The sequence below is a fragment of the Drosophila gunungcola genome, chromosome 3R (assembly GCF_025200985.1).
Source record: "Drosophila gunungcola strain Sukarami chromosome 3R, Dgunungcola_SK_2, whole genome shotgun sequence".
NCBI classification, from domain to species: domain Eukaryota; kingdom Metazoa; phylum Arthropoda; class Insecta; order Diptera; family Drosophilidae; genus Drosophila; species Drosophila gunungcola.
Window position 1 is genome coordinate 4887138 of NC_069139.1, and position 14662 is coordinate 4901799.

Genomic DNA, 14662 nt, shown 5'->3' on the forward strand with positions numbered 1-14662 from the left:
TGAATCTTTCTCTCTCCTTTCATTCCGCAATTATCATACTATACTTACCTGCAACTATGTGCGAGGCAAAGCTAAAGGCATAAAGTCGGAATCAAGAGAGACGAAAAAAAATTAATGATGCTTTCAACATTTCACTAGACAAAAGAACTTGAGCTCGAGTCGAGAGCTCGAACTTGGGAGCTTGAGTGCCTTGAGTGTCTGGAGTGCCTGAGTGCAGGTAGCGGTGTGCTTGGCTTTTTGGCCAACCAACTTAGCCCATCTGGCCAAAAAAGTACAGCTAAATCGAGTGGCACGAACGGATGGAGGAAATCTCATCATCATTACGATGATTATGTGCCGATGAAAGCCTCGATTTCAATCAAGAGTCCCAGAATCAGAGCGGCAACCGGTAGCAACTTGAAAATCAGCAGGGAACGAAATACCCAACCCATTAGCCCTAAAAGCTTTTCTGGCCCCGGAAACCCATCGAGAATTGCTAAAATGTAACTGCTGGCCAGTTGATTGCCATAATTCTACCCAAATTGAATGGCTATAAAATAAGAAGACGCCCGCTAAAGTTAACGCAAAACCCTTTTTACCCATCGACAATGGGCGTAATTAGTTCTAATTTATTTATTGCTCAATTAGGCAAAAAGGGCTTCGAGTTAGCAGCTTGATGATATAAGCCTTTCGTTTCAGCTTGATGATATAAGCAGCTTGAGGTAGCCGCAGGCCAGTTATCTAATCTGATCTACATGGGACTACATCTGGTCATGAATGTTTCAACGGAAGAACACGCGGGGCAGTCAGAAAAAATAAAAGATTCTTACTTTGTGGGTCCCAGAAGGTGAAAAATTACGCGTGCGAAGAACAGTTATGCAATCATCATACATTTAAATTTATTGTTAAGGTTTTTTCTGCTTAAAATTACTTGAAAGATGCGAGTGTAATATTTATCTCTCATAATTTCAAAGGGTCGTTTATCTTTGGTGGGGTACAAAAATTGGTTGATATTTGAATTCGTTTATATTTTATTTATAGCTATAGAATGGAATTTAAGATCATCATAGTTAAAAAATATTTTTTTTTGAGCCTAAGTAAGCTTAAAGATATCTAAAATCTTTTTAAAACATTGTTTAAATAGTGGCTTCAACATTTAGAATAATTGAATAATAATAAATTTTCAATAATTGTGTTTACCACCCTTTTAAATATATTTGTTTTATGTCAACAATTTTATATACATGTATAACTTTGTAACTCATTTTCACCAAATCCAACACTTAAATGAGCCCTGAAAATTTATTGCATCTTATCAATGCTTTTTGGAATTTATCACACCAATTTGTTGTTGTTTTTCATAATTGCATCGACTAGGTAGGCAATTATTGAGCTTCCACATCAACCAATTTAGGTCATGTTCAATCAAGGTGCCGTCACGAAGTGAATTGGAATTTTCCATCTTCGGCATGCGCAGCTAAAATCAACTTTATTGCTTTTTGAACTGCAAAAGCACGTAGATCGCTGGTGACCCCCTCGATTCCCCCCTTTTTTTTCAAGTCCCACTCGGTTGTCAATTTTATTCATGGGGCTAATTAAAAATGGCACATTAATGCAATTGCGGCCCAACCTTTTCTAGACGCGTTGCCATCTATGCACAAACACACACACACACTACTCTTGTGTATGAATACTAAGGTGGATCGGTTTGAATAAACAAGAAAATGTACTATTTAATGTAATCAATGTTAAGAAGAAAGTTATATAAATAATTCTAGTAGTTAATGTGATATTGTGAATAATCTATTAAATATCTTGAATAAATCTGAGCACCAAGTGTATCTAGATCAACTTTGACCCTTAATCTTTTCTATTGAGTGTGCTAAAGAAATCTAAATCTCGAGATTCTAACATAATAATTGTTTGGGCAGATAGAAATCATTGTGCTTTATTTAATAACCTATTATTGCCTAGAGTTATGCATATATTCATACCAAATCGATCCACCCTATTATAACTATATACCTTGTTTATTTGTATGTGAATATTCGTATTTATATGCATAAACCAAGTGAAGACAAAACGTTTCGCAGGCGACTGTAAAAGTTGCAGGCCCCAAAGAAATTGGCACGAGCTGAGCACACGTCCCGAGTTGGGAGATGGAGTTAAAGTTGGAGTTCGAGCTGGAGTTGGAGTTGGGTTGGGGGCATAGCCCGAGATCTGGTTGGGTTGGGGTACAGTTTCTGGCTCAGCATTTTACGAGCACACATATGGAGAATCCGAATCCGCAGCCGCGAATCGCAAATTGCAAACTGCGAGCTGCAAACTGCGAGCTGCGAAGGGGAACCCGTTTTGTGGGCTGTTTTTGAGGCGCGTAGGCGCTCGACACACGCCCATTTGGATGTGGATGTGGATGTGGAAGTGGATGCTGGATGCTGGATACTGTAGGAGCGCGTGTGCAATGAGCCAACATCTGGAGACGGATCCAGTTTTGCAGCCAAGAGCGGCAAGATCGAGAATATAGCCAAAGCTCTGCACAGTAGCCACGGGCCAGGTCGAACCTGGGCGCAAGATAATCGATGTATACTAATTATTTGCTTTGGCTGCAACTGTTTGTCATGCTCCGCTCAGTGGCTGTACATCTGGGCATCACAGTGCCTCAGTGCCGGTACAGCAAAAACAAAAAGCCCCACCGATCCACCGATCTACCGATCCAGCGATCCAGCGATCCAACAATCCGGCCGACGGTAGCCAACACCCCAAAGAAAACAGAGAGCGCGGCCGATGGACCCGTGGATTCACACTGCAAGAAATACCATTGAATTTGTACAACAAAATAGCTGTATATATGGTACCTTAGTTAATTACTTTATAATACCTTTATTGTTAAAATGAAACCCCGACAGCTTAATTTATTTCATATGCATTCATCTTATAAAAACTCTCTACTGACAAATTATTTCCATATAAATGACATCAAGGCTATGTTCTCGATTTTTAATCTCATAGAATATAAATCGTTTGAAGAGGAATTGAGAACAAGGTTGTGTATGTTTGAAGCTTGTTAAACCGGTGAATGTTGCCTTACAATGTATTTATATTATAATTGAATCTGTTTAAATGTACATGGTTGTAAAGTAAAAGTATAGTGACCTTTTGCACTGAGCAATTTACATAGAATTATCTAAGAAAATCTATATACAAAATAAAAATTAAGTTTATTATTTAACGACATGCTACTAGAAGCAAATGTTTTTAAAATAAAAATAAAAAATGAATATGATTTCTAAGTACTATTTCTTGCAGTGTATGAACTCGGACAGACGCACAGATGCGAGTTCCCCGGTGCTGAGGCTGAGCAAATATATCGCCGTCAGCTAAAATAATGGTCATCGACAGCAGCAGCAACAGCAGCAGCAGCAACAGCAGCAACAACAGCAACAACAGCAACAACAGCAACAACAGCAACAACAGCAACAGCAATCAGAGTTGTTGTCTTGGGCAAGGTTGCGGATGATTTTGAGATTTGGAATGGGAATGGTTCTGGGTTTGCGTATGGTTATAGGTATAGCTACAGGTACAGGGGCAGAGGGACAGGGACAGACAACTCCGCACGGTAGTCAAGTTTAGACACCTTAAGTACACAGGAAAGCGTCATTTATGCGCTCGTTTTCAAAAACGACAAGCACTAGGCGTGGCAAAAAGGGGGGCTTTCGTGGGAAGCGGGGGGCCTACGTTTCTGCGGGACGAAGGATGCTGAGCGATTAATTACACGGCCAGCAGATCAGTTTAAAGCCCAGCCAAATTATAGATATACGCAGCTGCAAACAGATTGCTGCCGTTGCACTGCGGCAAGGTCAAATCTGGCTGAATCTCGCTGGCCGGCTGAGTGACTAATGCTGCATGTTGCACATTGCATGTTGCATGTTGCTCTGCCACAGATCGATTTCAATCAACACTCCCCCCGGCGGGCAGCAGCAACTTTTGCCTTTCAAACAAACAACAAAAAAAGTACAGTCCACAAAGATCAACAACAACAGCGACGGCGACGGCAGCAGCAGCAGCAGCAACAGCTACAGCGGCAACAGCAACAGCAAAATCGGGACAGCAGCAACATCATCGGGGCAGAGTGAGAGGGGGCGATGTACGTCAAGTTTTCGTTTGGCTTTGGCCAGCTTTTTGATTTGGCCGAGACGTGTGGCAAGCCCAGGTCTCAAAACTGGTTTGTGATTTCAGATTTGGGAGCTGCAAAAAAACAAAAAGAAAAAAGTTCAACAACTGCCAGCCGAGCAGCGCTGCTGCAGATGTTGTTGATCTCGTGCTGTTGTTGCTGCTGCTGCTGCTGCTGTGAGGTTGTTGCTGCTGCTGCTGTGTTGTTGCTCTCGACTCAATGCAAAGACAAGTAGCCGAGAGACAACGACAAACGAGCGAACGTTGCGTAAATTACACGAAAGAATAAGAGAAACACGAAGCTTGAGAAAACACTAAACAACGACAACAAATGGGAAAGCCCACTGAGAAAAATCATTAGCATCCTTTTTTTTATATTATTTTATATTGAAATGTCTTTTGAATCAAGTCATTAAATAAACAACTAGAAATAATCCTATAGAAGTATAATATTTTTACAATTTATAAGTAAAAATGCATTTTGGGAATCAATTAAAGGTATTTTTTTTTCTGCAGAAGCTCAAAAAACAGCAGCAAAAAACTGCAACAAGCAAAACCCACAAATCAATATTCTTTTACGATCGCCTGTAGTCGACCTCAATTATTAAATGGACAACATAGCTTACTTCTCTCTCGCTTGTTTTCAATATGCCTTTCTCTCTCTAAAATGTTCTACCCAACTCTTTCTCGCAGCTATGCTCTTTCTAACGCTCATGTGTGGATTCCATTTGCCATAAAGTGCGTAAATTTGTGGGAAAGTGGGTCAGACACACACCGAATTTCGAATTTCGGTTCATCGAACACACAAATAACGCGGTGGTTGTGTCAGAATGTGTGCGTGTTGGATCGCTTCTCGATCACCACCCTTTCGGCATTTTTTTTAGCGATCACAAATGACGCAGTGCATCGTATATACGGCACCGATCGAGTGTAGGGTATCAATTCGGGTACTCCACCACGGGGGAATTTATTTGAACTGCGTGCCGCAACGTTTGCAACTGCGGTTAATGCAAGCCAATAGATAAGATAGCGAAACTTTGATGTCCCAGCGGGTTCTTGACCTCATTCAATGTTCCCCTTTTGTAATATTCAAATTGTCCCTAAGCCGTAATGATGATGTAGTAATAAAGATAAACACTTGAGTGTGGTTTGATAATGAAATAATGCGTTCAGACCAAAGATAACGTGAAGGCTATTGGGTAAATAGAAATATGGAAGAACAAATATAAAAATGTATTTCAGAACCATGTTTGTTAAGAATTTTATCTAGCCATATATATAGTGCAATTGATATTTATTTTGATGCAAATAGTAACAGGAATCGCTTATTTAACTTTATACGTGTATGTCTTATTGATTTATTGGTTAAACATATTTTAATATATTGCAATAATGAATGAACAAGATTTTGCTATACATTTTGAAGAAAAAAATGGTTAAATGTATACCTATTTTATAGAATTAAGATTCATTTTCAAAAGTTGACTATATTGCAGACATTTAAAAGAATATCCGCTAAATGACCTATATATATTACGCAATTTACACAAGCTCGTTTAATTTCTGATGAAAACTCAGTTACATAACAATTTGTAACAGAGCCCTTAACCCTTTTTATACAAAACCAGACCAGTTTTAATTTACGCCGAAGTTTATTTGAGTTTCTGCGTAGGGCATACACAAATTCGTGGAAGTTTATTCTCGCTGGTTGGGCAACTTGTTGTTTGGCTTTGTAGGTTTTTAGGCCAAAAACGGGTATTTGGCATTTGCTGTTTTTGGTATGTGGGTACGTTTGAACGTACGAGATCTGAAGAGCGTAGTACGGGGCCAGTCGGGGTCACTCCCCCGCACCGCTGCGTCGATATCTTCATCTTCGAGATACAAACACAACCTACAGATGTTTTTCTTTCGCGATCGTTTTCTTTGGGCATTGTTGTGCCTGTTCGCGTATCTGTCGCCCACTTAATTTACTATGCATTCTGATCGTATGTGCTACAGTTGAGCGCAGCAACAACAGCCCCACAATCAGGGAATTTATCGTTCTCATTCTGGGTTGGGAAGTGGCAGTGTCTAGACTCCACAGACGGTCTGCTCCACAAACGAAGATCAAACAACATTGGGGCACGCTTGTTTGCCGAGCTCCCCATTTAACACTACCCTCATTTTTTGGAGCTCCACCCCCCGCCCGCCAAACACCTCTTCAATTGTTGTCCTATGACAAATGAAGTTGTTATTTTGTTTATGTCACGTTTATGGACACACGATCTCTTTCTATTGCTCCCCCCTTCCCCACACTCACGATCACGTTCCGTGTTGATTGCGATTGTGGTTTCTATTTTGTTTCTGCTGGTTCGTAAGTGAAAGTATGTGGAACATGACGTACTCTAGCTGCTGCTCTCCGCATGTTCGGCTTCTGCGGCGGCTTCTGTGGATTCCTCAAAGGTCAAAGTGTTTGCCGCCGAGTTTGCTCACCAGCCAGCCCACTTGATAAGACGCCGAAGGCACAGGCAGCGGCACCCCACTGTCTTTCAGTCAATAGAATGCCGAATGTTGTACATCTTTTGATACCTATTACTCTAAAATATCATTGCTTAAAGGAATTTTAATTTTATATAATGTTTACACGCGTAGTTAACATTAAAAGTATGTAAATGCCCCTTTATGCCCCTTTTATAAGCTGTAAAGTGGTTTATTGCATTGCAATATATACAAATAAATGATACTAAAATGCATTTCCTTAAGTAGAATTTACAAAATGGGAAAGAGATATTTTTATAAAATAACAAGGGCTTTGCAGCTTGAATATTATTTACTTACTTCGTTTGCAAATTTTACGAAATGAAACCTTTTATCATTGAATAGTTTGTAATACATTTTTTTATTTCCCAAAGATATTTATTGAAGTGTCTTAGTTTTTAAGGAAATTATGCTTGAAGAGGGATTTAAGAACTATTTAAAAATTGTCTTAAAAAAATCATAATGTGTTTTGATTGGAAAAAAAGAAAAAGGTGTTTGTAATGATGTTTTGGCTGCACATTTTGCCCATTAAGCCTTAATCCTTTTAGAAATCAAAGAACAATTTGGATGCTTTTATAAAAAGAAATTAAAATTAATAAAAAAAACCTGCTGGGTATGTGATAGTTCATACTTGTTATCTGTGCAAGTGCAATGAGCGTTGACTGCGTCGCAAGTTACATGTGTACAAATGCTTTAAGACATCGAGTATGTGGGCGGAGGGGGAATTGGGTGGTACATGCAACCGCGACTCTTGGGCGGCGGCATCTTTCAACTGGCGGCGGCATCCCGACAATGCCGCTGCTCCAGCTGAGACTCCGAAGTGGCGGCCAGCTACCCAGTTACAAAAGCGATTGCCAGCCAGCCCAATCCAATCCAATCCAATCGCAGTGCCGGTGCCGAGCTTCCGAACTAATTACATTGCAAAATACCTGAAATGTTGCGAACGGCAGGAAATCAGCGAAACGGGAACGTTGCTCAGTTTTCTGGAATGGTTGGTGGGTCTGTGCCATGCCTGTGCCATGCCTGTGCCTGTGTCTGGATCCGGTGATCAGATCAGAGCTTCGCTGGCCGGAAATATGCATGGCTTGGCCAGCTAGCTTTTGGCCAGCTCCAAATGGGCGCAGAAAAAAAAAAGCAAGCGAAAAATTTGAATGTGGCTCTCGTCAGTGTCAGGGATTGGAAGATCCCCACCACCAAGCTGCCATGAATCCCCTGCCCTCTTGACAACAACAAAAATAACAAAAACAAAAACCAAAAACAAAAAACAGACCGTGTGCAGCGGAGCAGAGAGCTCGGAAATTAATTCAGTTGCAGGCCGCAAGGCGCGTATTTCTGCCGTTGTGTTTGCTTTGTTTCCATTTCGCCACCGTCGCACTCACGGGTCAGTTGGGATCGAATCCCGGGTTCAGATGCCTCTCCTATAACCCCACCTCATATATACTATACACATATATTTTCTGAGCATATAGTATATATAATAGGCGTGACAAGCGCGTTACGCTCCGCTGACGCCCAAAATAATCAAAGACTTGAGTCGAGACGATGGCGATGACGATGGCGATGACGATCAAGTGATGGAGTGAAGTGGGGGTGGAAAGCGATATACACTGATGGGAAATTGGCTTTAAATAAATTCCTTAAACATAAAATATAAAAAAAAAACATTACCAAATCAAATAACAAAAACAAATTATTAACAATTACTATTTGGTTCCCATAGTTAAATAGTTTCATCATAAACATACCTATCTTACTTAAATATGTTTATTTCCAAACAAACTAGGTAATACTGTTACTTTTTATTCACTAACTTTTGCATTTCTTAATTATACATTTTTCCCGCATTTTCTTCCAGTGTAGTGGGAGTAATAAAGATGGGATTTGAATAGCGGGAGTACTGGAGTTGGGGGAGCTATGTTAATTACACCATGTCAGACGTGAAATTTCAATTTTTTGTTGTTCATTCCCATTTCTTTAATTTTTTCGTTGGTCGCTTAACGAGCTCATCTTGGAGGCACTCTGAAAATTGTATCAGAATGTCTTCTGGTATGAGATATAATGAACGATAATGAACTCACGGCGGTTCAGGTGAACTTCAGTGGTGGAGGTTAACTTAAATGATGGGCAGAGATTCAGAGAATACAGAGCGAGGGTGTTGAGAAAACATGTTAGATATTTGCCTTTGTGTAAGGTTAAGACCTAATATTAAATACTTTACTTGGACCACTTTAAAAATATTTGTTTAATAAATCTAAAGGGACAAATTAATACCTTTTCTACATTTTTTAATCAAACTGATTTTTAATTTCATCGGATGCCTCAAAGCCACCTGTTATGCCAAACTGAAGTAGTATAAAGAGATAGGATATAATGGCAGATAGGATGAGAAGGATAAACTCGTTGTTTAGGTGAAAAAATCCCAATACTTTGATCTCCAGTAGTTGCGTTTGCTGCTGACAAAGAAAAGTTTCCACCTGGGAAAGTAAATAGATTATATAAATATACAATTTATCGTAGCTAAAACCCCTCCAAACTCACACTCTTATCCCAACGCTGATCCATATCGCTGCACACTATATCCAGTGGCAATCTCTTAGGCATTTGCGACTCCCTCACTGTATAATCTGCACACATAATGAGCAACACTAGATTGGCCATCTTGACAGAGGCCATGACCAAAGACACCAAAGCCACTTCATCGTCGTTCAGATATCGCAGAATATATTGATAGAGCATTAGGCAAATGTTTATGAAGTTGTAGTAGATGTAGAAGAGGATCTGCCACTGCAGCATTTTGCGAAAGGCGTTGGTGACCTCATACAGTTCACTGTAGATAATCGCACACTCATCCAACTCGTCTGCAAAATCGCACAGGAGTCGCATCCTGCGATAGTGACTCATTCGCTGACCCTCCTCCTGCGATTCAATGGGTTCCATTCGCTTTAGCATGGCCAAAATATGCGCAGCCATGTGCTCGTACATGATTCCGGAGACCAAAAATCCCAAAAAACAGGCATCCAAGACAAAGACCGTGCCAAACCACATGTAAACGCCAATGACGACAGCCACCGAGTGGAAAATGCTTGCAAAGTTTTCTCCCTTGAGCAGCGGTATAAACTCATGGAAATAACCGCACAGTGTGAAGAACCATTTGAGCAAAAAGTAAACCACAAATTTCGGTGGAAACAACTGCTCTAAACGGCTGGCAGCACATATCCGCTGGTAAAGGGCCAAATATCTATTCATCACCTTTTGAAATTTGTTCTCCCCCGTTGCCTGGATTATAAATGATATGGTTGCCAAAATGGAAACGGAAAGGACTTGAAGTGAAGCTACCAAATCCGCATAGCTCTCTATTCTTGTTGCCAAAAGCGGAAAGGTAAGTGTGGGCCAAACACCTGCGTATATTACAATCACCAAACAGCGCCACAGGATGCTAAGGATGCGATTGTTGCTGCCCCTTTTTGGGGGCCTTAGCTGCAGTTTATCCTTGTCCAATTTCGAGGAGAGCAGCGATAGTCCGAGTGCCATACGATATAGCCACAAGAGCAGGAATCGCGACCACCTCTCCACTCGTTTCCCGGCCATAATCGAGCCACAACTGAAGCCTGAAGCCTGAAGTCTGAGGTCTGAAGTCTGAAGCCTGGCTAATGACATGTCCTGCCATTGCGATAAGGCTGTTGATTTTATTAATTGAATGTGTGGATATCGGCAATTGCCATTCACGCTCCGCTGAGTGCCTCGCTGACTGATTGGCCCCCAGTCCCCAGCCACCAACAATCGGGACTCGGAGCTCGGGGATTGGTCGTCGGGAATCGACGATGATGATGGACAGGCCAGCCCCGGGACTTATAGTCATACCCAGTCCCAGTCCCAGTCCCAGTCCCAGTCCCAGATCCACTTGGTCCCAGTTCTTGCCCTTCAGGCACACTGGCACACAACAGATGGTGCTCGAAAAATAAAACCATCATCGGCACAACAAAAAAAATGGGCGTAAATTGATATTTATGCCCGTGTCAATAAAGTTGTTTCGGGTTGATGGACTACAGAAATCAGACGAATTTTGTAATGGAGGTGAACGTACGAGTATTTACCAAAAAATTATTCTATAATTTTTCTTCAATTTATTTTTGTTTATTTGAATTACTTTTGAAAATATTTCGGGGTTAATGGAAACGAACTCATAAGAAACATATTTTGAATTATTAAAAAAACCAATATGTTTAAAGCTTAATAATATATCTATACATGTCATGTAAATATATTTACAAAAGTATCTTCTAACAACTGAAAACCACCATGCTATATTATTATTTTATGTGGCTTTGCTTTTACACTGTTGATTTATTAAATGTTGTTCTACTAATTGTTTGTATTTATCAACCAAAAACAAGTTGATAATCAATCTCTTTTTGGTTATATCTTGTATAGCATGTCATTTAGAGCAATTAGTCACGTTAATTCTTCTCATTATCTTGATTCTCCTAATTCGAATGTTAACACATGATAAACTAATTGAATGCAATTTTAGGTATAAACAATTAAGTATTCATTAGCCTACATAAGTTCATGAGTAAGTTAAAATGTCTATGTTATTTTATTTATAATTTTGAATATATTTTCTAATTTGATTGTTAATATTAACAGCAAATTATAAAATATTTATTTTACGACTAAATTTTGTATTCCAGAGTAAAAATTACGGAATTGCTTATAATTTCAGTGTGTGCAAGCAAGTATCAACATTAAATATGTAATAATTTCTTATCAAGGGAATCCAGTTTATTGGCGAACTAAAAACCTCGACCCGTTTTCCTCGTTCGTTGCCATTTAAATCGGTTTAGTTTCATTCCCCGTTTGTTTCCATTTCGTTTTTGCGAAACACCAGCGCCAATGTGCCATTTTCATTTGATTTCTCCCTTAACGCTTCAATGCGAAATGCGAATTTCATTTCAATTTCAATTTCAATTCACTAGTGGGCAATTAGTAAGGCGATGACTTCTCGGCCCGACTATTTCTGCTTTGGCACTGGAAATCAATGGAGTGGGAGTTCGTATTGGAGTGGGAGTGTGAGTTGATGTAGCAGCGTACCCACTCCCATTTTAACAAACCCCCACTCCCAATCGAATTGCAAGTTGCCAAACACGTTTGCCGGGCATTAGAATAGCCCCACTTGCGGGGTCAACAAACTCGCAGCTGGCAGGAATTGTTTTTTTTTCGAACATACATATATCCCCAGCCAGAAGAACCAAGAAGGAAGTCGTGCCTCCAGAGCCTCTGAACTGGCAATAGAAAAACAACGGAGTCAACAGCCTTCGGCAAATCCAGTTGGGAGTTGCAAGTTGAGAGTTGCTATAGCTGCAGACAGCAAAACAAAGCCAGCAACCAGCAACATCGGCGATCAGCAACAACCAGCAGCTAGCAACTAGCAACTAGCAACTAGCAACCAGCAACCAGCAACAGGTCTAGTCCTGCTCCGATCAACATTTAACTTTAACAACCGCTCTGGGGAGGAGCAGCGGCTCGAAATGGGCGTGCAACAAGCCTGGGCCCCCAATAACTGGTTTTCCTAGATAGATATAGACAGATAACACCGGCTAGAAAGTCGCTGCCCGGCTCCAAGTTGCAACAGCAACAGCAACATCATCAGCAGCAGCAGCAATAGCAACAGCAACATCAGCGGGAGCAGCATCCTGCAACCAGTTTACGTACAGTTCGCGTCCGTGTTATTACAGTCCCAAGTACATGGAGTAATTGCATGGAGCATGGAGCTCGAAGCTTGAAGCTTGGAGAAGACCTGACCCCAGTCAAAGTCCCCAGTCCCCAGTCTTTAGTCTCTAGTCTTCAGTCTCCGTGATGACCAAGCTGATGATGGGGATCGCTTTTGGGTTGGGGATGCACCGAAACAAATCCAAACTGATTCAAATATAAAGCAAATTAATTTATGGTAATAGGGAAACATAAGTATAAAGCATTATATTATATATATATTATTACATATAAAGTAATTGTATTTAAATTATATAAATAAATCTTCTTCAAATCATTAATATCAATCAATGACTTTTTAAAGGATTTGCTTGACATCAATCATTAGGTTTTAAAAAAAAATTGGTTTATTTAATATGTTGTTTACAATGGTATCAGTTTAAGTATTCAATTTTCATTATTTAAATTAGTAGGTATTAACATTAGAGAAAGCAATATAATTAAAGCAATTTAAATAATTTCTTCGATATTTATTGTAAAGTCAAATTGTTAAAACACTAATAATAGGTTCTGCAACAAATCTTTTGATTTGGCATTATCAAATTAACAATTAAATACATTTTTTTTTTCGTGTGCTTTTATAGTATGATGCTAGAGCTGCTGCATCTGGGCATCTGGGCATCGGGCAATGAACTGATGGAAAGACAATAGGAGCAGGTCCGGAGCCAAGAGCCAAGAGCCAAGCCCTGATCTCGAACAGAGGCCCAATCTATAGCTTTGGATGCTTATGCTCCATGCTGCAAGCTGCTGCAAGCTGCTGCTGCTGCTGCTGCTGCTGCTGCTGCTGTTGTTGTGTTGTGTTGTGTTGTTTTGCTAAATTGGAAATAATTGCCCAGAGGCAGCGGCAGAATGCACGTGTGCACTTGTCAGGGGCAATGGCAAAACATATTTTCCAGGGTTTTTTGTATCGTACCCTGCAACAAACTTGTGGATCACTTTTTAATATAAACATTCATACAAAATTAAAATTGATTCCAAATTGAAAAAACATCAAAATTTTTAAATATAAATCTCAATAGTAAAACCAAATTAGTTCTAAATTATAAAATCGTTTTAAAAAATGTTTTGATATAATGTTTTATAATAATTAAAATATTCTTGCTTCTTTTTTATTCAGGATTAAATAAATAATGTTTCGAAAGATCTTTAGGGCTAATTTCAAAATGTTAAAGGATTTATTAAGATTATATACAAAAGTAACAAAACAATGTGACTTTAAATATTTTTATTTGTAATAAAAATCTAAAATACTATTACTATTTAAATGATGAAAGTGCACTTTTCATAAGTCGATCAAATTAATCATGCTCTAAAATAAAGAGGAAGACTTTGCAGCTGGAAGAGCTGGAAGTTCCAGCCCCACCACGCCCTTTTTGCAACCGCCCTTGTCAGTCGTTGTTGTTGTTGTTGATGCTTGTGCTTGTGCTGCTGCTGTTATCATTGTCATCGGCAGTTCTTGTTGTTGTCCGCTATGACATAAAGTACGCAACGAGAGGGAAAAGAGAGCGGGGGCGGAGAAGGTGAAGGAGAACAGGCGAGTGAATCTGCAAAAGCAAACACAATAAGCAAACAAAACGTAGAGTCGCGCAAAATAATAATAACAATAAAGTCGACTACGGCACAATAAAAAAGTACAGGAAAGGTTCAACGACATTAGGAGATTAGAGAGCATTCACATGCGACTACGCAACGGCGGTAACAAAAAAAAAAAAAAAAAAAAACGGGGAGAGAGTGGATACCATATGCACATTTAAATATGTAAGTGACGGAGAGAGCAGGAGAAAGAAAAAGAAGGAAAAAAAAAGCAAACGACAACGCATAGAGCACGAAAACAACAAAAAAGAGCAGACCAAACAAAAAAGTCATCGACATCACATGGATTTTTATGTTGATGTTCGATGGGCGACAGGGGGTTAAGTGGGGGAGGGGGGAGCAAGGACAGGGGCGAGGGTCCATGGGGCAAAGGGGCCAAAGGAAGGGGGGGGGGGTCTAAAAGAGTCAGGGACAGGAACATGGACAACAACAACAACAACAGTGAACACAAAAACAGAGACAGCGACAGGAAAATGTTTTTCATTGTCTATGCCCGTTGGAGAAAAACTAAAAGCGGCCAGATGGAGCCGAAGTTGTATCGTTGGTGCACTGGAAAAAATTTCATATTATAGATCTAACATTTTGAAACCTAAAATTACATACGAGTATGGAATAAATCTTTAAAACCTTGAGA

The 14662-nt window shown here is 39.9% G+C and overlaps 1 protein-coding gene across 1 annotated transcript; it reads right to left on the reverse strand.

The window, feature by feature from the left end:
- Window positions 1-8951: 8951 nt before the first annotated feature.
- On the reverse strand, window positions 8952-10254 carry LOC128251959 (gustatory receptor for bitter taste 93a). The gene is made up of 2 exons (XM_052979251.1): window positions 9205-10254; window positions 8952-9140 (listed from the first exon to the last, which is right to left on the reverse strand). The coding sequence occupies exons 1-2, from the start codon at window positions 10252-10254 to the stop codon at window positions 8952-8954; spliced, it is 1239 nt and encodes a 412-aa protein (XP_052835211.1).
- Window positions 10255-14662: the final 4408 nt, after the last annotated feature.

Excerpts from the sequence above, each read along its gene's own strand:
- LOC128251959 (XM_052979251.1), bottom strand. The coding sequence starts at position 10,254 with ATGGCCGGGAAACGAGTGGAGAGGTGGTCGCGATTCCTGCTCTTGTGG. Across the intron at positions 9,141-9,204 it reads ATCAGCGTTGGGATAAGAGT|GTGGAAACTTTTCTTTGTCA; the intron begins GTGAGTTTGGAG and ends TTACTTTCCCAG.